The 25492-nt window shown below is 30.2% G+C and overlaps 1 protein-coding gene across 1 annotated transcript; it reads left to right on the top strand.

The window, feature by feature from the left end:
* Nucleotides 1–432: 432 nt before the first annotated feature.
* On the top strand, nt 433–23761 carry Patsas (palmitoyltransferase Patsas). Its single transcript, XM_067276560.1, has 9 exons — nt 433–765; nt 13238–13478; nt 18212–18377; nt 20184–20317; nt 20483–20625; nt 20874–20970; nt 21303–21628; nt 21696–21861; nt 21932–23761. Exons 2-9 carry the CDS (start codon nt 13365–13367, stop codon nt 22124–22126), a joined length of 1341 nt encoding a protein of 446 aa, XP_067132661.1. The 5' UTR covers nt 433–765; nt 13238–13364; the 3' UTR covers nt 22127–23761.
* The last annotated feature ends 1731 nt before the right edge of the window (nt 23762–25492 follow it).

The following is a 25492-nucleotide window of genomic DNA, read 5'->3' as shown; positions in this document are numbered from 1 at the left end:
ATTTGTGTTTAGTGTAATATTCTGTCATTGATTTAGTCATGTTTCTCTGGGATATAACATCTTTTTGTGTGTGTCACTCGCTCGCAGAATGTAAAATCATCAAATCCGTACAAACAAACAAAAAAAAAAGAAAATATAGAGTGACAATAAAATTTTATCTTATTTATAAAGTTTCTTTATATTCGTAGTAATTTAAGATGCGATCGTTCGTTATTCGCGTCTAAATCTCGAGGAGAAAAAGAATTTGGTAAATAAAATGGCGGAAACGACCGAACACAGATGAAAAATGGCGAAAGAAACCGACCACACCTAAGAGTCGGTGGCGTCATCTAGTGGTAGAAATATCGATAAATTTTTCGATTTATTTTATTATATTTTTTTGAAATAAGTTAATCGCTTATTGTAAAAATCATAATTATTAACGAAACGAATCTGATGATTTAATCGCGTGACGCCGCGATTTTCGGTAATTAATTAAACGTAATGGATGGCGGATCGAAGCGATTAAGTTATAGTTCGGTTTCGGTGTCGGCGTTATTATAAAAAGGAGGAGGAAATTGCGCATACTGGTAGTTCCTGTTTCCCATCGCCAGGTGTCGGCATCTTCAGAGAGTGAAGTAAGAGGAAGAGAAGATGGTGGCCGATCATTTCTCTTGCGAATGTGAAGCCGTCGATTGGAACAGTGAAGAGGAGGAACTGGGAAAACAGTAAACTGGAAACGAACGGGTACAAGCTGAGAACGGTATTCGATGTCGTCAAAACTGGGTAAGAAAATCATTTAAGCTTATAATTTAAGAAGTCGTCACACGCTTCTTACCTTAGTTATGAAACACTTTGTTATATAAAAGTAATTGATCTGACATGATTTAATTCGATTTTCCGTTTTGTTGACGATCTTGTAAACTGGAACAATTCGGTAGAAAGGTTTTGTCATTTATTTCTTTAAAATCTTTAATTTTTGAATGGCATTAACAGATTATTCACTCTATACACAGTATTTATTTACTCCAATGATGATTGTTGCGAAAACATCCTGGCTATGATGATGAACTTACAGAAAATACTTTGATAAATAATTGTTTTATCACTGGATATTTATAAATAATCATTTTTCTGATTCTATACTTAAAAATGTATATTGAAACTGTTTCTTCGTAATCAGAAATTAATTTTAAGAGATAAGTACTGGGATTTATGGATATTAATTTTCAAAGATAAAATGATTGTTAAAAGTATTGCCAGTATATATTTTTTTGAGGAAATAACAATTCGGCGAGGGAGATCGTTAAGTTTTATCGTCCGAGATCTAGTTTAACAATATAGTTTATATAAACTTCCAATTTTTCACGAACATAGATTTATTAGAAATATATTTTATATGGTGTTTTACTATATTTTTCTACTTTTTGCATAAATACTGTTATTAAAGATGTTAACATTCATAGAGTATATCAGTTCATCTGATATAAATTGAAATTGTTATTTTTAAAACTGGATAAAATTAATATAATTGAAGACTAAATCTTTATGAAGTGAACTAATCGTCGCGTTATATACTCTTAGTGTATCTCGTCGTCCTTGTTTTAGTAAAGTATAAAAAGCCATTAAATGCGTTGAAATTGTCTAAGGGTTTCATTTGTTGATACACCAACAGTTATCAAGCTATAATGCTATTTATAGTATAGTGCATTTTTTTAGATTCTATCAATTATTAAGAAATGAGTTAAATGGTTGAACAAGGAAAATGCTTTTATTACTATTGTGGAAACTTTATTAATATCATTTTGTGAGTTACAACAATTAAGTTAACAAATATGATCATATTTTGTACTAATATAGTTGTTATCCTCACATGACCTCCTACTTAATAGCTTTAATATACTTCAAAAATCTGATATTTAAAATAATTATACTGTAGCTTTTGGATAGCAGAGTCTATAATGAAAAAATTGTACTGAAATAAAACTTGAAAATCAACAATCAGTCAGTCATCAAATATATATCAAAATTACTGACATTGTTAATAATCAGTTAAAAAGATTTTTGGAGTACAAATTCTAAATAAATTGTAAATAAATAAAAATAATTTACCTATATCCTAGCAATACATTTAATAAACATGAATGTTTTCAGTCACTTGTAGTGTGAGGCCCTGCAGGTGAAAATGTCCATACTCTTGTCTTAATACCCCTTCCTTAATAATTTTGTAAAAGAACATTTTTTTTAATTGAATTGTTTGCATCCTATTGAACATGTTTGTTTATTTCTGTCAGTTTGCAAATAGCATTCAAATTTATAAATAACTCAGTGAGAAGTATACACACTACCTGACAATGAGGGTTGTAAGATCAGCAAACATCTCCAATTGGGATTGAATTCTTGGTGTTAATTAACATTGAACTTGAACTTTCTCATGATTGAGAGAGTCTCTAATATTACCTAGAAATGAGTGAGGGGACCAATCAGGTTATGAGGAAGGACATACAAAATCAATTAGAATGTAAGCTTGAGGTACCCAATCTGTAAAAACACATGTCACTTGGACACAGAGTACATTTTGTTTAATATATTTAATATAAAGAGATGACAAACTTTTGTTTAGTTTCTGTCCAGTCTGCTGTGTTCTCTATTGCTATCAACTCTTTCTACTTTGCCGAATCTCATCAAAGATTAGAGTATGTACTGTACTGTACCTCTTTACAGGACCTTATTTTCGAAGTTTTTTTCTCAATCTTTGTGATCACTCTGTATCGAGAACCTTCCCTCTACAGATTCTCTCAAACTTTCCTCTCATGGAATTCTTTTCATTTTGAAAAGTAGAGTTATTTTGTCAATTGCAGAAGACTAAGTAATATACAAGAGAACATCTTTCTCTCTTCCTCTTCTCGATAAAGTCTCTTTAAAATAGATTAATGAGGCATCTTTTATTCCAAACACACATACGTGGCCTTTGTGCTGTATAGTCATAACCCCCTTTAATCCCAAAATCAAAAAGATTAAAAATTTCTTTTTGTTTCAATATCTGTGATTACGATTACATGATCTCACAGTAGTGATTATCTGATTGATTGATTGATTGATTGTTTAAATTTTAAAAACTTTTGAATTTGAATTATAATTTAAATTGATTGAAGAGTTATACCAGCATACTTAAAATTAACATATTTTTACTACTCTTTTCATTCGTTTTTAATATTTTATATTAATCCATTTATATATCCATTTATATAACAATTTGTTAATTTCAAGTATGCTGGTATAGGTATGTTATGTGTTTATTATATCCCAGTATTGGAAAGTTATTGATTGAAGAGTTTTTAACATATTGATGATTATTAAAAGTGAATGAAACCATTAACTTGTTTATTATTATTATTATTTATTGACAATAAGTAGTTTTGGAATTAAGATTTAAGAAATGTTGAATGTAATTTATCAAAGACGTCAAATAATTTTTCTTGATTTACAGTCTCTTTTCCAAAGTTGATGGTACTAACAATTAATCAGTTCCTGTTGAATTTCAGTTTAATTTTAGAAAAGATGTTCAAAGTATTTAGAAATTTTGTTAAAGTACTGTTATCTGAAATTAATGTTATTAATTGTCTATCCTTCACATCAGTGGGATTCAACCGAGGGTACAGTACATTGAAGATCTTTAATATTGATAGATTACATTAGAGTTAAATTTTATGCTTGGTGATATGCTGAATTCATATTTTTATCATAGATACTGTCACGTGAAAGGTTAAACATTATTATTAGAATATTTTTAAAAACTTTATTAAAACTATTGATCAGAAAATGTTAAATGTGAATTGTGATTATATTAATTTATAGTTTGATTGATTTAGCTAATGCAACTAATTATTTTGTGAAGTTTTATTATTATTTGTAAAAAGAAATGTATAGTTTTAAATCATGGTTAATTGTTGCGCATTATTTTTAGAAGTCAAAAGGCAAAAATAATTATGGTCTGAAGCTACTGGGATTTAATATTTTCGAATATTTGAAAATTGATTTTCTGTAATAGCAACAGTTTGTACAAAGTTCAAAATAAATTAAAAATTTAGTTTGATTGTTTTATTCTCTAATAAATATTTAATGCAAGAATAAAGTTTTTTTTTGTTTTTTTTTAAATGTTTTTAAAAATCAAACTATTTTTCTGAACTTTATTATAATGAACTATTACAACTGATAAAATGAATGTCTAAGCACTTCTTTGAAAACTGCACTTATAAAAAAAACTATAGTAATACTACTAAGATCATTTAACATTTTCAACAGTACAATTTTAATTCTCAAACGTTTTCAATTGTCTTAAACAACTTTCTTCGGGATGGAAGGAAATAACTTTCAATTTAATAATTTTAGAATCAAAATTGTACTTCGTGTTAAAGGTCTTAGTTAGTAGTACTGCGAATGTCTAAGCAAGAACAATGAAAGCAATTAGCTGATATAGTTTCACAAAAATAAAATACTTCTTGAAATAATATTAGCAATGGTATATTTTTAGCCAGAATATTATTGATGATCAAAATACATTTTGTTTAAAACAGGATTTCTAGACAATGTGTAATTTTCCAAGTTTGTGAATTCCATACAAAAACAAATATTTCTTCTTTATTAAGTGAGATGTATTAAAAATATGCATATAACTTGAAATTTATCTTTGATAAATGGAAGAAATATGAGGATTTGAAGTCCAAAAAATGTTTTTTTAATGCCTAAAATATTATGAGTTTAAGAACACTTGTTTAGAGTAGAGAGAATTCTGTTTAACAGACCTGCATTTAACAGATTTTGGAAATGGTGGACCAAAATTAGAACCTAAAGCAAGATTTTGACAAGGATTAGTTGTCTTAGTATGTGTCCATTTTCCTCTTTCTCCTAATCTTGCCTTTGTAGTCATTCAACTTGCATGTTCACTCTTTTGTTCGTCAGTATGTTCATCTTTCGTTCATGATGAAAAAGTTGAAAATTTTCAGCTTTCGCCGTCATGGAAAGTGGAACGATAAAAATTATACCAATAGGAAGGCCATTTAGTAAAATCATCATGTCATATGGAAGGCTAGCATTTGAACTATTGCAGTCAGTGTATTAACAGGTTACACCGTTAATGACTGGAAAATGCACTAAAAAGTTGAGGTGCAGAGCAAGACACTTTTTAACACTTCCAAACTAACATTTATTTTCTTAGGCATCTGCTACTGCTGAACACCCTCTCATAACAAAAAATAATAAACAACATATTCATTTTTATTGGCTGTTTCTGTCACATGATGTCATGGTTGCCATGTTATGCTCATTCATTAAAGAAGTTTATGGTGAAAGTGTTAGTTTTCAGAGAAAGCATTGTAAAAATTACAAGGCTTTACATTACAAAACTTATAAAATATACTTGAACTGTTTTTACTTTAAGGTAAGTTTTATCTCCAGATGATTACTGCACTAAAAAGTTTCTTTTAAATTATTAAAATGGCTTTATACATCTGATCTGAGTTAATGTGAGTTGATGAAGTCTTAATGCTCTTTAAAATTTTGAAGGCTTTAAAAATTAAAAATTTTTATAAATATAAAATTTTAATGAAGTAGTTTGAATATAACTTAATGTATATAAAATTGAGATTTATTACATCAAAACTAAGTAAATTTGTACTCTGGTCATTACGTGAAGTTACATATTTCGAAACGTATTGTTTTACATAATATTTTTATTGGTTGAATAGTAATAATTTAAAAAACATTATAGATTTCTGAAAATTCAAAATATGCTGCATTGTGCCGCTTGTAAAAATTCAGCTAAAAAAGGGAAATTGACAAACTCTTCCATGAGATCCAATTTGAAGATGTATTTGGGCATCAAAAGTAAGCACAGAAATTGGACGCCTAGTGATTATTTGTCTTTGTGAGGTGTGTACACGGCTTTATATAATTGAGAAATTAAAGTATATGTTATATAAATATATTTTACTAATAAATTAAACATAATAATGTAATAAATATAGGAAATCATGTTTAGAGGTATGTAGAGAAAACTTATTGTGTAATTTATTTTTTGTAGGATCATTTTCATGATTCTCAATGGTGGAAAAAAGCTAGAATAGATGGAAAAAGGAAACTTATCTTCAGCTATACTATAAATTTTTACTCTTTGTTCTCCACCAAAAAAAAAAAAAAAACATAAAGGACCAAAAAGTATAGTTAATGAAAATGACTTATAAAGAAGCAATACAAGTAATGAGTGAGCATAATTATTTTAAAACTTCACAAAGTGAACAATATCAAAATGAAAATTCAACACTAGATACATTAGCTAATATATGATGATATATATCAGCTGAAACTAATGAAAATATTGAATGTGAAGTAAATAATGTACATGGGATTTCTACTATTATATTAGAAAAAGTATAAATGTTATCTATGTACAATGTGCTTGCTTACAGGAAATCTGAAAATGCATAATGATAAATTGTTGGTAAAGATAATCAAAATAAAATATAGTTTAAAACAATCAACTAATAGTAATAGTAAATTAAAAGAAAACTTTAACCCATTACCAAAACAGCTGATAAAATTTTTAATTTCAAAATCAAATTTCCAGCTTGAGCAGAAAGTCAACTAGAGGATTTAAATGGAGTTCTGACACAATAAAAAAAAAAAGCAATAAATGCATATATATTTCGCATGTAGAACTGGGCTATCGGCATTTAATTACCGAAGGCTATCTTTTACCAACACCGAGAACCTTAAGAACTTACATTAAAGAAATAAATTTCACTTTTGGAATATTAACAGATGCTTTTGATTTATTAAAAATAAAGTTAGAGAAATGAAGCTGGATAAACAAAAATAGTGTGTTCTCTATGTTGATGAAATGTCTAACTAAAGGCTCTGATTTTGATACATTATCAAAAGGTTTAATTGAAACCATTACACTCACTTTTAACTCTGAATTAACATGCAAAGCACTTGTTATAATGATGCATGATATTGGATGCCAATGGGAACAAACTGTAGCATATCATTTTACTGGACAATATGTTGATGGTATTTCTTTGTCAAATTTAATAAAATCTGTTACAATCAAAGCAGAAGAAATAGTTTACATGTTATGTCAGTTGTCTCAGATGTGGGTTCATCAAATCAAGCAATGTAGAGGATATTTGGTATAACAGCTTATAAATATAATAAAATTAAAAATGCATGTGACCAATCATATGATCCCACTTGAAAACTGTTTATATTACCTGATGTTTCATATATTTGTAAAAGTATATAATCAGCCTTGTTAATTAATAAGCAAATAATAAGTGAAGAATAAGAATAAAGCAAATTGTCTATCAGTGTTAAAGTTGTTTATTTTCAAGTAATTTAATTAAAAACAAATACTTTTGACATTTTAAAATGGCATCTTCAGGTTGAGTGTATGCTATTCAAATTACAATAGTTAAAAAAGTACGTTGAATTATTCCAAATGAGCTATTTAAATCATAGTGCATGATTTTTACATAAAATGAAAGACACAACATAAACATTATAATTTTAACTTGTTAATATGACTTTTAATGTATCAATCTTAAAGTGAAGAGAGTAAATACATAAATAGAATAAGTAAAAACAATAATAACAAAAATGTAAGTCCTAAAATACAAATATGTTTTGATTTTAACTTGCTAATATATTTTTAAAAATAAATAAATAGAAAAAAATATATATAGTTATTTTAGATCTAGTCTGAATCTATTTTATTATACAATGATCCTTCTCCTGCAGTCTTAAGAAAAACTAGAAAGATTATTGCATGTCCTAGTCTGTCAGCCAAAGTCACTGGTCTTCTAAACCTACTTATAAATGTAGGCTGATCGACCCCTGTGACCATTGGTTAACTAGTGCACTTGTCCTATATATTTCCTAGAAAAGGTCCCAGCCAGTCTATAGTAATCACTTCAGCTTTAGAAGCCAAATCAATTATTGACAAACTAATATATTCCAATTCTACAAAATTGATGTAAATATGCTATATATCTGTCTATTCCACACTTTGAAGCTGTTATTCTTGCAAATACACTCGTACTAGAGAGATTTTTTACCCTCCAACAAATTCTTGACATGCAGGAAGTCCTCCTCTTAATTACAGAACATAACTGTTTCCAATTTAGTAGCCATTGTTTTTTGCAAAAACAGGGTGTTTCCATGGCTTCTTCACTTTCTGCCATTCTAGCTGAGTTGATCACAAGAAACACTGAATCTAAAATTTTCTCCTTCCTGTTTATGATATGCTTTCCAACTTGCTGTCTTAGATATGTAGATGACATTTTAATTTCCTGAGAAGGTTCTTTTAAAGAATTACTAGTCTTTGTAAAATTTTTATTTGATGTTTATCCCTCGATTTCCTTCTCCTTTGAAAAAAAAATTGCTTTCTTAGACCTTTTCATACATAGGACCCTTACTCGTCTTTACTACACAGTACACCATAAATTTGGTTTGTCCCCATACATAATACCAGTGACTTTTTTTCGGTCACCTAGGTACAGTACAAAAATGTTACGTTGTATCTGAGGTTACATTTTATCAAAAGTAAATAAACAAGTATGTGACAAATGTTACAATGTATTTACTTAGTACAGATACTTTAAATACTGAATCTTTCAGATTAATTGTATTAAAAAATTACAGGAAATCATTGTTAATTTGAATTTGGATAGTTTGAAATTCTGTTAGCTCATAACTGTACATTTGTCCTGGCTGGAGATATAGGGATTTACATGTTAAGGGATTTGGCTAGTTCGAAATATGGCTACTTCAAAATTTGAAGTGAAAATTCTATCCAAACAGTGATATGTATATGTTAACTTGTTCGTTTAGATCAAAGTGCCTCCATGCTATAAGAGGACAATAGACTGAGAACAACTCAAGTCTAGTCAATATGGCTTTGCTTTTACAGTAATACATTTTCGGGTGTGTTACCTTACCCATGCACTACCCCTTTTTTCTTTTATCTCATAAAGCAGGGATGGGCAACCCGCAACCCACATTAATATTTTTTGCGGCACACGTCACATAAAATATGAATAAATATATCAATTTCCCTGCTTAAGGAAGTATGCAGCACAAATTCAAATGTTACTTTCTACAACTTACGTATGCGAATAGTTTTTCCCGCAATGAATTTAGTAAAAATTAAAACAAGAAATTGGCTAACAGACTCGCATCAAAACTAATTTAAAACTAGCAGTGACTAATATTTAATCAATTATTTTCAATATATTACATTCACATCAGTTTCAGAAGCTATTAAGTATACCCAGTGGTGATATTCGAAATATTTAACAAGGGGTTCGCTAGCAGAAAATTTTTCCCTGACAATCACTGACAAACGAAATGGAAGTTTTGAATAGAAATAAATACAATACCTTTTCTTGCAACCGTATATCTAACAATCAGTGGCGTACTTGGAACGTAACGAGCCATGGGTGAAGGGCAGGTAACGATAATATTTTTGGGCTGTCGACCTTTTTTTTCTTAGGCAGGGGTAATCTTTACCGCAAAATGGCGCTTCTCGAAATACACACGTGTCATCATCTCTCGAGATACATTATACTTTTTCTTTCGCTGTCCATAGCCCGACACGTGTTCGACAGCCATCTTGTATTATCTCGCACGCGTGGCATTCTGGGATCTCTCTTATGACTGGATCTACTTTCAAGAACTCTCTTGAATCGATCGCAATTAAACCTCAATTGAAACGGTCGAGAGAGATTGCACCAAGACATACTCCCTGACCTTGCTCACAATTTAGATTGAAATGCTTGGTACGAACAGGGTATAAGGCTCTAGTTTAGTAGTATTACAGAGTATAATACACATATTTTAATATATTTTTTAAAAAAAAACAAACCCACTGAGAAATGTTCCGTGTGTTTAACAACAGGTTCGGGCGAACCTGTGCGAACCCGCCGAATATCACCACTGAGTATACCTATGCTAATTTATAATTATACCTGAATAAATAATTGTGATTTATCTGCATTTTTCTTTCCTTTTTTCTTTTGTATGTGGCCCGCATCAGTTCAAAAGTTTTGAAATGTGGCTCTTACATAGAAAAAGGTTGCCCATATCTGTCATAAAATATGGCTGGTTTTTGGGATTGTAAGATTGAGCTATAAGTAGCAGATTGAGATAAGATAAGATATGTAAGGTTCTAGGCCAGCAGTCGGCAACCCAAATGCATTGGCGTGCCACTAAAATAAAATTATAAAATTTATTGTACATTAACATTTTTATTTAACTAAAAAATTACAATATTTAAACATTAGTGACTCTCTTGTGGTTCAATTTTAGAAGCTAACACATCAATATTTGGTTCATAGTTTTGTTTTTTAATTTTATGCACAATTGGCGTGCCACTCAAAATTCTTTTGCGTGCCACAGGTTGCCGACCACTGTTCTAGGCTACTATATTTGAGTGACTTACTACTTTTTGGGCCACTTTAAAAATAATTAGGGCTACATTTCAAGAAATTCTGCTTTACTTTTTATAAAACCTATCTGGCAACATGTGGGATTCTCACTGGACACATGCTGTTTACCTGTAGTTTATTTATATTATTATATATTAACAAAATTAACATTCTGTACATGTAACTGTATTCTGTTTGCTTAATAAAGTACATCACTTACGTGACATTTGTCGTATTATACAGAAGTATGTAAATCTTGTATAATTTGAAACTCGATAATTCAAAGTCATGATTATTTCCGTCCCTTGAATTTCAAACTAATGAAGATTTCCCGTATAAAGAAAATTCTCTAATTAAAGTTACACCTATAGTTTATGAAATGCTTTTAATGTGTGGAAAGTACTTTTGCAAACTTCGATAATTAATTATATAAATGCCAAATAATTTCTTCTTCAAAGTATACAATTGCCCGAACTTTACGCGAAATTGGAGACGAATATCACTTTCCAAATTGTCTTGATGTTATACTGTTGATATAAACCGGAATTTAAAACATGTTTGATAAATTTTATCTACTCATTAATGTTTACTAGAAATTTCATGTAATACAAAATTCACTGATTATAGGATTTAAAAAATCAAACATGGTTTTTTGTGAATAAAAATTTAAAAATGTCTACCAAATAACTTGTTTAAAACTTTGGTGAGGATTCACTGATTTCTAGCACTGCCATATCTGATTTATTTTTTTCTATGATGGAAAAAGTGTTGTTAACTATTTTAAGCTAAATATTTTGTATGTATAGATTTAGATGCCCATGATAACTATTGACATTTGGTAGTTACGAACACTTTGTCGGTGTAAATGCAATACTTGCTATGTGTAAAATTTGTCATTTCTGGTTGTTGTTGTTTGTATGCTGATTGCATAGCAGATATTAACAATGCATGCAGAGTTTACCAAGTTTGAAATGAACAAAGTTATATGATAAATGTAAGTACAGTAGAGCATCGATTATCCAACTTAATTGGGGACTGGGGTTGGTCGGATAACCGAAAAGTATGAAAAAATACATTATTAGTAAAGTGTATTAGGCCTGGTTTAAATACTAGCCTCCCTTTCAGTGCAGTGAAACATGCAAAAATTTAACAAAAACAATATTAAAGTAGCCAAGACATAGCCAAATATTGTAGCGCCACATCACTAGCGGACATTTGAATTTGCCGACTAGAACACGGTCGGTTAACCAATGCTCTACTGTAATTAAGAATTACATTTATTTAATAACCCATAAATTAATCAAACTCAAACTTCAAGTTTAGAATTTTAGAAAAACCAACTATTTGTGGAGATATACTGTAAATTTCTTCCTTTTGATCATAAAAATAATTTAAATTTCAAAACATTTTTGGTTGTGCATAAGATCTAAACAAGTATATCTAAATTTTTTTAAAATACCTTGCAACAAAGTTTCTATTTTGAGTACTGGACTTACACATCTAAAAACAAATTGTAATTTTTTTGTATGATAAAAATTACAACTATTAATCTTACAAAAATATAAGCTACAATTTAGTTTTGGATTGGGAAAAAGAATGTAATAGAACTTTCAAGAACTCCCATAGATGGAAGAAATTTCTTTGGCTTGATGGAAGTAGAATTAAAGTAGAACATATAAACATCAACATTAAGTGATTTTAAGTTTGAACTAAACAACTAAACAAAACGTTCTGATGTCCTATACTGTACAATAAAACAGGAATTCTCAGGAATGATATTTTTGTAATTAAATAAAATAAGATTTTGTGCAACATTAATTTGTTTCTGTATTTTTGATACATTACAATATGATTTTGACTGAATTATTACAATATTTATTCTTGATGATTACATCAAACTTACAGTTGAAGACACGAGTGGTGAAGGTGTTATGTTACAAAATCGAATCTTTCGGTGAATTGATGTTTTAAGTCTTTATTATGTAATTATTTTGGTGTAAATATATTCATGAAATAGCATGTCTTGGATAATGTTACAATATCATTTAATTTCTGAGATCTTTGATAGTGGTATGTGGAGACTGATATATTATACCTTCAACCATGAGGACAGTTGGGTCTTGAATGATTGTGATATAATGCCTTCATTCACTCATATTACAAGTTCTTACCATTCAGCTTTAAAATTCTGACTACTGTTTTTTTATTTTTTCTGAAAATGAGTCTAGTATTATACTTTCAAACAACTACAAATTCATTATTCTAAATAATAAATGACTCTCTTATACTGTGCTGTCAATGCTGTTGACTTTTAGCTGAAACTATCTGATTGAATGTCACATTAATATTCTTAAACTATACATTTTTAAAACATTTTCTTTTTTTAGTGAGTAATATATCAAAATAATATGCTAAAGCTACTTTCTTCTAAATTCAACTTAAGTCCTGCAATGTTTTAATAAAATTATTAATGCTGTTCTCTCCCCTCCAGATATCAGACTTGAAATAAGATTTTAAAAAGAATAACAGGTGGTGATAATGAAATCATTTCTATCCTAATAACAATGTATGAGTTGGCTGCAGATTTTCATAAAAATTGTCTAAACAGCATGTGAAATATCACACATTTCATTTGTGAAATAAAATAAAATTAGAAATTTTATAAAATTAATATCTGTTATACATTTTGTACATTTAATTTATAAAATGTTAAAACAGTATTAAAAATGGCTCCTATAAACATTTGTATTTTGTGATTTTCTTTTTCTTTCTAGGACGCTAGCGGCAATAGTTTTTGTTGTGAAAAAGTATGGAATTCACATTTTAAGTGAAAGAGATGATCAGGGCCACACACCTATTCATTGGGCATGTTTGGGAGGATTTTATGACATAGTGTCTTATATGGTGGAACAAGGAGTGGATGTCGACGTTCCGAGCTATAGTCCACAAGGATCACATCCCATCCATTGGGCCTGTGCTAAAGGTCATATTTCTGTTGTAGATATTTTGCTTCAGGTAAAGATTTTTGCTGTAATTATATATAGAATAATTATATAAGTTTAATCAATTTTTTGTTTACATAAATTAACATATTGATATAAATCATAAAACATCAATGTCATAATTGTGCAATGAAAGATCTCTGAACATAAACTGCCATAATTAATTGGGCTATTTTTTTGCTATTATTAATAATAATTATTAACCATTAAAATTAAGCTTGTTGCCAATTTATAATTACTAATATCAAAGCCATTGCCTGTATGTGTATTCCTTATAACTCCTGAAATTTTTGTCCAATTCAGATGAAATTTGGATTATATTTGTTTTATGTTCTGACAGAAAGTGTAGGCTACTTATTTTGTGGAAATATTGGCTATAGAATAAACATTTTATCAATTTCAGATCGACGATCACATTTATGTCAGTGACCGTGTGGCATTCGTGCTTGATGAGGGAATTTCTCTTAAGTAAATATTTTGGCAAATGATGTGTTTTAAACTTATTTCATTAAATTTAAAATTTAAAAAAATGACTGCATTATGTCACTTCTATATCAATGTTTTTTTTTTAAATTTTTCCATAGTAAACATGTGGTGTGTTATTATCCAATCGGAAGGAACAATCTAATGAGCCCATTATTTAGAAAGTGTTATCACTTATATAACATACTGTACATACAATTCATCTTTGTTTTATCAACATGGAATTAAAAAGATTTACTACTTTGTAAAAAAATGCATAGGGGGAAGCATAAGAGTAAAATTGGTCAAGTAAATTCTAGATCTAAAGAAATAAGAACAACTGAGACCTCTGAAGGTCATGAAATCTGACTTGAGCAACATCAAGTAAGAATGGCTTTGTTGAGGGCTGCATAAACAGCATCATAATGTCAAGTTTGAGTATAAACTACTTAATTTGTAGAAATATTAGCAACTCTTCTTGCATTTCTTGAAATCTCTACTTTCTCATAAAAAGTATTTTGCCATGTTTGATGGGAGGATTTCTAGTAATTAATAATGTAAAAGTTTTTAAAATAAAATCTCAACAGATGATGCCAGACACAATTTTAACATTTTTGCCTAGGAAGTTATGCTTCAATGAAAATACTATATTAACAAAGAAAATATTACAGACTAACTCTCATCACTGATCTAATCCTGCAAGTTATAGTATTAATACTGTATTTAGAATTTAGCTACTCTTATGCCAAAAAGTTCTGCTTTACTTAGATTATTATGCGTTAACTATCCAAACAGTTTTTATATATTTACATTTAGATGGGTTTTCAGTTTGTAATAGTACAGTCCGAGGTTTCAAACTTAATTCATTCTTAAAAGTTGTTCGGAAACAGATTTGTTTTAAACTGAAACAAATTTTCCTATAAGAAATAATGTAAAATGGATTAATCCATTCTCAACCCTGTAAACAAAACCTTTTAGCTGTATTTCATGCGTAAAAATGCCATCAAAAGTAATATAATATAATATGTATATATTAAAAGAAAAATGTTCCATCATTGCCAACCGAAACTAACACTTCATAAAGTGCTATAAACAGAGAGACAAAACAATAAAGATAAATAAAATACAATTGAAATGAAAATGCAAAAAGAAAAAGGGGGAATTTTTATATTCACAATGTTAGTTTCACATTAAATGGGTGCTATGGATTAGATTCTAATAAATTCCTCTCAATAATATACTTTCATGCCATGGGTAGGCCATGGTAGTTTTAATTAACTGGCTACCTAGTATTAATAAATATTAACATTATAACATATAATAATATTATTATTAATTTTTTTCATTTAACTTAATCATATTTAAACATGAATTCTTGGACACCATTTATATTATGTGAATGTCAATTAATGTTGTTTCTATTAATTAATTTGATTTAGATTTAACTGTGGTGTGTACTGAAAAAACAGAAATTGTATGTATGTTAATTAGATGAGCAATAACACTTCCTAAATAACGGGCTCATTGGATTGTTACTTCCTATTAGATAATAGAATGTCATCTTTCTTGCATGTGCATTGAAATGTAATTTAAATAGCAACATCATAGATGATTCGTATCATGAGATGATACGATCTGAGCGCCACTAACTTCTGAACTGGTAGTCCTGTCATTGATTGGTCAGGTCGTCAACTTTCTTTAACACAGGAAGTTGACCATCAGTGATTGGCTCTGCCAAGTAGCTTATTCGGGAACTGAGCAACCAGGACAAAAATGAGTTCAAAATTTTGTTCGTAAATCGAATTGTTCAAAAGGTAAGGCATTCGAAACTCAAGGTTTGACTGTATTTTACATTGTAAATTGTTTCATTTTAAGATATATTTCCTTTTTAAGCAGGTTTCTATTTAGTGGAGGGTCTGTTTTAGACAGATTTTACTGTATTATGTAACTCAAATTTTCATGTATTCTCTATATACATGGATGCTAAAAATTTTCCAAAGTTTATCAAATTTCTCTTTTTTTTAGGAGAAAAGAAAAGTGTATATTAATGAACTAAATATATTTTAGTTTCCTTCAATTTTTTTACCTCTACATAGCTTTAAGGCTTCATGCCAGCAAGGAGTTGTATAGCTTAGTCGTGTGATAGTGTGGAGTGTATTTAGTTAGAGCTCACTTGACATTACTTAACAGAGTCTGTCTTGAAAGTTTTAATTGCATGAACATCATTGCTGACCATCTCCATTCCTTTATGCTCCACCTATTTCCTGATGGAGATGGATTGTTTCAGCAGGAAAATGCTGCTACACATCAACAACCGGTGATACAAGACTAGTTTGAAGAGCATTCCTGTTGTTTCCTTGGCCTCTACACTCATCAGATTTGAACCCAATTGAGCATCTTAGGGACACTATACAGACTTCTCTCAATGATTCGGCATCACCTCTGATTAACACAATAGAATTATGGACAGCCATCCAATGTTCCTGGATAATTAAACCAACATATCAATCTTAGCACTTTGTCATCCTTTTGCCACAATGTATATTTGCTGTTATTACATTGAAATGAGGAGGTATGCATTATTAATCTGCTATTTTTTTGTTTTTAGCAGTTCAGTTTATAATTCCAGTTACATAAAATTTGGGTTTTTGTGGAATTGAGGGAAAGTGCAATTCTGCTGCAAAGTACTTGCAAATGAGGATATGCAATCAAACAAACTGTTTTGGAATATTAAGACGATTTGTATTTGAAAAATAATTTTCTCAAATTTCTGAAAGAAAACTGGAAGAGTTGAAGACATTCAGTTGATGATACATTTGATGAGAGGAGCTAAAAAGAAATTGAAACAATTCCACTTTCCAATAACACAGTTGCTTACAGAATTGATGAAATATTCCATTGGTTAGAAGGTGAGCTTATTCGGAGTTGTGATTAAATTTATCCTGTTGCAACTGAATGAGTTCATGATGTATAAAGTTTGTCTCAGCTGCTTGTTCATATGCTACATATGGAGTAATGAACACTTAAATGTATGCTTTGAAGTGAACCGGTTATTTGAGGTAATAACAAGGAAACTCTCAATAGTTAGGTAAAAATGCATTAGGATATGTAGACAGTAACTGAGCAATGTGCAGAAAAAACAGCAGTGTTGTGACACGAGTTTGTGAAATTAATTTGAATGTTGCTTGCAGGAACTTGCCAAAACCTTCACAGGAAAGTGTTGATATCAAAAACTATTTTAGATGGTTTGAAAATTGTTTTGAATACTTGCATGAAAATAAAGAGCTTCTTAAGGAATGTTTACAATCGTGCTTTGAAAAGCTATTTGAGGAGATGGGAAATATCTTCAGCTATATCAAGGCACATTGGAAGGGAAATACTGATAAGATAACGTTTGCTTTATCCAAATTTATAACCGATCCTTTCACTCGCACCATTGCCACTAAACTTTGGGGTTACAAAAAGAAACCTCACTGTGTGTCTTGGAACACAAGTACAGTACAATGTGGAAAAAGGCCACAATAATACAATTTTACCAGCAATGGTACAAGTGGAAGGATCAGTTATAAAATGGGATGAAGCAAATATTATTAAACCAATACATCCTCCAATCATTGCTATGGATATGGAAAAAAATGGACATATATAGAAGCAAGATTAAAGAACAGTGTCTGAATGCTATGAATGCAAATGCATTACCTTCAGCTTGGAAATACATCATAGAAAACTGATTAGGTCATAAAAACCCCTGAATTGTGTGTTCCCCTACAATCAACTTTGAGTTTATTTTTGTCATACTTTCTTAATTTTTACTTTATATTTTTCTTAATTTTATTCTAATTTGTGTTTTGTTAACCTTGTACTTTTCATAATATATTTATTTAATTCATGTAATTTTAAATTTGTATTTAGAATACTTCAAATGTAAATATTTAAATTGAATGTTTCTTAAACTTATTTAAAACCTGGCAATAGGTTGAAAACATTTGTGAATAAAGAATTCTCTCAGCAAATGCTCAGGTGTTGTAGTAAGGAAGTGATTTTTAAAAAGTTCTAGATATTGCTGTTTGTTAAAACCAAATTTTAGTCACTTTTTAAAAATGTTTTTAGGATTTGATAATTTATTAATGGCTGCATTTTTGAAGTCTAAAATATTTTCAGTAAAATCATTTAAAATAGTTTTGATAAATAATTTAAAACAATACACTTTTTGAAATCATAACAGTAAATCCACAATCCAAAGACAGTTTGTGCTAACTTTTAATTTACTTTTATTACTTTTAGGCTAAAGTGTCCGTCGATGTCTGTGATGCTAGAGGTCGTAGTCCGCTCATCATCGCCAGTCAGCATGGTTACATTCATCTGGTTGGTTATCTTCTGGGTCGAGGAGCAAACAGACATTTATGTGATAACAATGGTGATACTGCATTGCACTGGGCTGCATACAAAGGTACTTAGAATTTTGTTTTAAATAAATGTTTGTTTATAAAATATATTAATATTTAATGTATGTAATCTTATTTTTCAATTTCAATATATATATATATATATATATATAAGTATTTTTGTCTTTTTGTATTTTTACGACTGCATTTCGTGAATTTAATCTCAAGTTATATTCAAGCAGAATTTTGTTTAATCCAAGCTTATGAAGTAATGCCATATGTCGAGCAAGATATTTTTCCAATTGCACTTACAAGTAAAACTTAAATCTGAACAATAATTAAAAGAAGAAAATATAAAAGAACAATATAATACCTTTTTGCTTATTCTTGTAGTTTTATCTATATATACAGGATGTAATAAAATTGTCTCCCCCAGCCAATTATTTCAAAAATTATTAGTGCAATCACTAATTTTTTGCTGCTGTCGGGACTCGGAGTGCCATTTTTCTTCCGAAAAAGTGAGTGCAATAGTGACAAAACAAAGTGAAAACATGGAAGGAAAACTCAGCAAAATGGCAGTAAAAGTTGATTTTTTTTTCTTTTTTATTGTTATGGTTAAATACATTTTAAAAATTTCTATACTATATACTATATACTATAATGCAGCAGCCACTCGTTATACCGCGGATTCGGATATATCGCACTTTTTTGGTCCTCCAAATTTTAAAAAGCACTCCCGTCATTAAATTTTAAATTACCAATTGCCATTGAATTTCTATTTGCAACGAAATACAGTATTTTATTTCTACCATTGTCCTCGAAACTACCACTGAAGGTGAAACAACAAATTCGCCCAGATCTAAATATGCAAAACAGGTGGACATATCAATTGTCATTTGTTTCCTTTTGATAGTAAATATTATTTATTTATTAGTTTTAAGTACCTTCTCCTCATTTACAAGTTTCTGTGAATTTGAAATTTCACAGAAACTTGTAAATGAGCACAGAATGAAAAAATGTTTTCATTTTATGTTCAGTGTAAAATGGATATAAATAGTAAAATGTTATAATTAAGCATAAAATTCATACTATGAATTCTTTTTTATACATTTTTTTTACTATTATTAATTTTTATATATTTATACTTTACATGTTTATATATTAATACATCCATTTGTATTATTTTCTCTATTTAAATTTTAATTTAAATAAATATTACATATTCTTTTTGTTTCCTTGTTTACTTTTATTCGTTGTCTTTTTGTTACTCGTGGTTAAAAACTGCTTTTATTTGAACATTTCCCGAAGTATTAATATAATAAGAAAAATAAATAAATTTAAAAAATACTATTTGAATTTAAGTTTTTTCTTCAAACGTAACTAATACAGCCTTTTTATACAGTAAATGTATTTGGCTAAAATTTGAAAAAATTGTAGACTTATAAATTCTCACTATCGTTGGTCTGTCTCTCTTACCTTCGTTGATGTCAAGAACGGTGTTAGATGAAAGTCGAGACCAGATATGGAAAGAATTGAAGTTTAACTTATTCCATAATTGTGTACATACAAAATACACATGTTATTTGTAACCTTAGTTTTCATTTTTTAATACACGAATAATTTATTTGTAAAATTATAAAACAATTGTTATAGTAAAATAAATAAAATCTCACTAATACTAACAATAAGTCTTTGTTGTCTGTATGAGCATTTGTGCATTGCCATTTGAGTTTGTCCTGGAATACTCACTTGTACTATTGGTGAAAATGGCATATTAGTACAAATTATTATTTTTTTTTTTTTACTATAGTAATAATTTCAGTTTCCAAATTAAAATATTTTGCAACATTTTTTCATTTAATCTTTTGTAGGATTTCCAGAAATTATGAGATTATTAATCTATTCTGGATGTAATCCCGAACAACAAGACAGCTATGGTCAAACGCCATTACACCTCGCATGCCTTAATGGTAATTACATTGTTGTCCAAGATCTTTGTGAAAAGGTATAGTTCTGTTATTTGTTGGCATGTAATCTACAGCTTAGTTAAGATATTTATTTTTTTTTTAATATTTAGTAATTTTTAAATATTCTCAATTTGTTGTTTACGATTAAATAAATCTATTAATATTAATTGATATCTAAGACAAGAACCTAAATAAATTTTTAGGATAAAGTGAAGATAGAAGTTTCGGACAAAGAGGGTCGAACTCCCCTGATCCTCGCCGAAATAAAACGACATTCCGACGTCGTCGATTATTTGGAAAATGAATTAAGGCTGCGTAGAAGATTATTTCCGCGATTCAATGTTTGGTGAGTTCCTCTTCTCTCTCGTCACTTCTTTTTTTTTTAATTAAGTTAATAAAGTATTCATTTTAAAAATAAAGGAAAAATTTGAATTTAAAATTTTGCATGTTAAATTATTAAAAAGTAAAATGTATGATTTAGTATTACATTGATTATCTGTCTAAATAGTGAGAAAATTATTGCACGTGAGTGTAAAAAATACTATTAAACCCATATTATTCTGCTTAGTTTCTCCTTGTTTGCCTTCCTTACAGGCAGCTTGCTTTTGGTCCTGCTGGAAAGAGTAAAGGTCCCCTTCTCTTCTTCTTGTGTTCTCTTCTCTTCTGGGGCTACCCCATGTATCTCCTTCGGGTAAAATCTTCCCATTCCCTTCCCACCGTAGTCTTTAATGATTATTCAAAGTTAAAATATATATATTTTTTTATGCCACTAGTATTATGTAGTGGTACTTATTATAAATGAAATTAAACGTAGTCAGGAAAAATTTCCTGTATCTCTTACCTGCTACTGCATACATTTAGTTTGTCTATCATTATCGTTCTTAAATATGTGCATGAAATAGTGTTGTGTATGCTTTTTCCTATCAGTATGCTCGAATAACGTTAAAAAGTAGAAATGAAAAGGTTTGAATATTATACATTTTAACTAAATTTAAGTTTATAAGTGTCGTTTGCTTTTCTTAGTGCGTGCCTTTGACATGGGACGACATACCTCTGATTCATTGGTTTTTCATTGTGACCAATACTGTAATGTGGCTGAGCATGGTCGTAGCCCACACGCGGAATCCCGGTTATCTGAAACAGAATACGGACGAGTACCATTACGCCATTCGTCAGATGGCCCATTTTGATAAATGGAAGGAGAGACAAAGTCCCATGACACGTTTGTGTCACACATGCCGTACGGTACGTCCACTGAGAGCCAAACACTGTCGAATATGCAATCGGTGCGTAATTCATTTCGATCACCACTGTCCTTACATATACAATTGCGTAGGGCTTTACAACAGGTAAGATTCCTTTTTATTATTTAGGTACAAAGTTTGGCTGTAAAGTAAAATAATCTTTATCTTTTAGGGTGTGGTTTCTCATATTTTGCTCCTGTGTTGCTATTAATTGTACGGTTACGGTATATTTTGCCTTTGTGTGCATTATAAAAGAAGGCTGGTTGTATTGCTACATAGCTGGACTTTTAGAAGCCATAATGTTCTGTGGTCTGGGATGGATGCTGACGGGTAGCACTGTAAGTTTTCTTTTCATAATCTTTAGGAACAGTCGAATTAATCCGCTTTACCTCGTTCTTTAATTTTCAGTTACTGTATGCCGCGTACAATCTGACAACCAACGAAGCCTTCAACTACAAACGATACGGGTATCTAATGGATAGCAAAGGACATTACCATAACCCCTTCAGTCGCGGATTGTTGGAAAACTTTAAAGAATATTTTCGTTGCACTAGGATTTGGGACGTCAACGACATCGAGCTCAAAAAAGAAGAAGTGGTATAAAAATAAGTCCAAGTATAATTTAAACTACATGTGCCTAGTTTTGAGAAATTAGCACTCGAATAGTTCAAAATCTGTCACCACCAATGCAGATTTATAGCTATGCAGGATCGAATAAACCCTAGGAAAAACAATAGAACAATAGGGTTAGTTGAATTAAATAGAATCAAATCTCTCCTAGAAGTATTAAAGTAGAAAGTGATCTGTTTACATATCCTTAAATCAGCCCTCCCTTAAAAGATAGCTTGCAATTTATTCAGGGAAAATAAAACTTAGAATTATTCTCATTTTTATGCAAATGTAGAAACGAACTAGAAAATTATGTTAGTCGCTTTTAGACATGAAAGTGCCTCAGAAATAATTTAAAAAGAATGGGAAATTCGGACCCATCACCGCGAGGCCTCTACTTTATCGACAATAGGAACGCTTAATTCCTTTTTGGCAATAATCAAACGATTACCTTATCCGGTGAAACGGATAAACATTTTAATACTTTTATTAATAAATCTGCAAAATATCATAATTGGGTAGCTAAAACTGCACTCTCTTCAAATTATATTTTAAATATTTAATTGAAAAAATAATCTTTTCTTATAGAAACACTATTCAAAAAAATATACTAGTTCATTTTTCCTCTTTCCATTATTTTTAGACTTTTACACGGTATCAAGAAAGAACTATGCACCAAAATTGCTTAACGCACGATAATTCTGCCAGAGAAACACTAATTTGCTAGACGTTCGAATCACACGTCGCCTAATGAATCGAATGCTCATTCGAAAATCATATCATATATATATATATAAATTATATATGTATATATATATAAAAGAAAAGTTACAAAGCACTCGGGAACATGTTTACTTAAGTAACAAACCTTTCTAACATTCCAAACTAAAAAATAGCATTTAATTGAACGTATATTCAAAAAATAATATATATATACGTATGTATGTATGTATATCAGACAATCTGAAACGATTGTTAACAAGTACAATGAGGTATACAGTTTCTCAATTGTCCACATTATACGCAGGACCATCGAGTTCCGTTTACAGCAACTTCAGTCTACCATCCAGAAACCGCTCGAAAATGTCCAGTTCCTGTTTTATTACTCGTGTGTTACGTGTACGTATCCGTACCGCGTATATGTATATGTGTATATATATATATATACATATATAAAGATATATGTATACAAGGTACATAGCATATATTTAACGCCGTTACGGTCGCCAGTTCGTTTTGTGATATCAAAATGCTATATTTTACACCAAAGACGCAATAAGTGACGAGGTTTAAAGCTTCATATTGATGATTTCCATAGATTTAAATTTTGTAAGATCACTTTTATAGCTTCAAAGTTGGTTCTTTTGTACCATGTTAGAAAAACGTAACGTCCAACATCATTCGTCACAATTCAGGAAACGTAGGAAACACACGAAGTAACTTCCTGTTAAGAATTTTTATAGAAAAAAAAATTATATATATCTATATATCGAAGCTTATTAGGAAAAAAGGAATTGTTTTGTTGTATAGTAGTCTTCCAGTTTAGAGATTTTTCACAAATTTTATTAAAATTGTTAATATAGTTGCCTGTATCGAAAGAAAATTGGCAATAAAAATTTGAAAGAAATCTGTCGTTGACTTATGTCCTGTCATTTATTAGCATTTCCAATTTTTTTATGAAACTCTACCCTCAAAATTAAGCTTTTTTGCCATTTTATAATAATAAATTATATAAAATACCACAACAGATGTGGCACCTCATGTAATTTTAAATATTGCCGGAACAGTTAAGCAACTCGTTGCTGGATTGTATTCTATCACTATAAAGTATTAGAAAGGTTGAGGCGCAAGTACAAACGTTAAACTGGTACGGCAAGCAGAAGTACACGTTTTACGTTCTAAGTTCAAGTAAAAGACGTTGCGGCGCTCGTTCGTAAAATCACGTGACTCAATGAACTCGCATTGACTCACGGGAAATTTGTTGAAAAAATGGCGGATACGTTTAACATCGAGGATTACCAGCGAAGGTAAATAAACGAATTAAACTGTTTAAAAGTATTTATAGGATGTTTAATAACACTAAATTATTTTTAATTAGCGTCGTGTCTCACTACCTCATACTTTTGTCGAGGGAAGTAGTGGCTCAAGTAAATTCGAAAGCAGCTCGGAAAATTAATTTTTAGAAAATTTACAAACGTATTACGCTGTTGATAGAAAATGCCGTGGAAGAACAAACCTACGTTAAGATAAGCTATTATGAATACAAATATATGTAAATTCTATAGGCACTTCGCATAACTTGCTAAAAAATTAAATAATTTCTGGATTAAAATCGTCTGTTTCTTTACAATATTATTCGTAAATGCTTAAATAATCATTATTTTAATAAACTACGTCATAATTTTAACCCCAAACACAAAACAATGAAGAAGTTTAACCGATCTTTTACTCGCCATTCTAGACGTAGCGAACGCCATTATCGACCGTATAGAATTGACTGATGGCGGCGCTCGTCCGCCGTTCACGTTTTGGGCCGAATACGGGCTCTATTGACTGCAAGATTAAAACGAATACAGTGTAACCTCGCTTAACGAGCATAATTCGTTCTAGAATCTTGCTCGTAATGCGAAACACTCGTTAATCGAAATAATTTTTCCCATATAAATTATTGTAAAACACGATAATGCGTTCCACGCCGAAAAAATACTCATGTTTTATGTATAACGTTTATTCAAAGAAAATTATACAATATACATTGTTAAGGAGAGTGAATCATCATACGCACGAATGAATCAACTTGGAATGCGAATTGGCTGTTACTGTATTAGAAGGCCACAATACAACGAAAAATGGTTTGGCTGGCGAGTTGGATATTTGTAAATAACTAAATTCAAGGATAATCTACGTGTTTATTGATTTGTGCGGAAATCGAGTCTAATCCTGGTCCTCTCCATCGTTCTCTAGCGGATATGCAGAAAAGGGGGCGGGTAGACCGCTCAAGAAACGGAAAAGGAAAACCAATTGGATGTTTTAATGAGTGAGGAATTTCAACAAGTGGAAGAGGAATATTGTAAAGATAGTTTTGAGGATCTGAGAAATCCGAAAATATGTGAATATTTTGAAACGTTAAAGGACTGAACCAGATATAGCCTACCGCTCTGGGGGACCCTGGTTCGAATCCCGACGGGTCGAAAAATCCCCAGGAATTTTTCGGGAGGTGGTCCGTCCGGATATGTCGGGCCCCGTCCCTCACCACCCGGTCGCCCCATTGTGGGCCTGGCCGAACCCATAATGGCTTGCAAAAAAGGCCCTCTTAGTGCCCACAGGGCGAAAAGTTAAAAAAAAAAAAAAAAAAACAGA

The sequence above is a fragment of the Centruroides vittatus genome, unplaced genomic scaffold (assembly GCF_030686945.1).
Source record: "Centruroides vittatus isolate TY-2023 unplaced genomic scaffold, ASM3068694v2 contig_7, whole genome shotgun sequence".
NCBI lineage: Eukaryota > Metazoa > Arthropoda > Arachnida > Scorpiones > Buthidae > Centruroides > Centruroides vittatus.
Note: the sequence above shows the minus strand (reverse complement) of the source record. Positions and strands in the feature narration are given on the sequence as shown.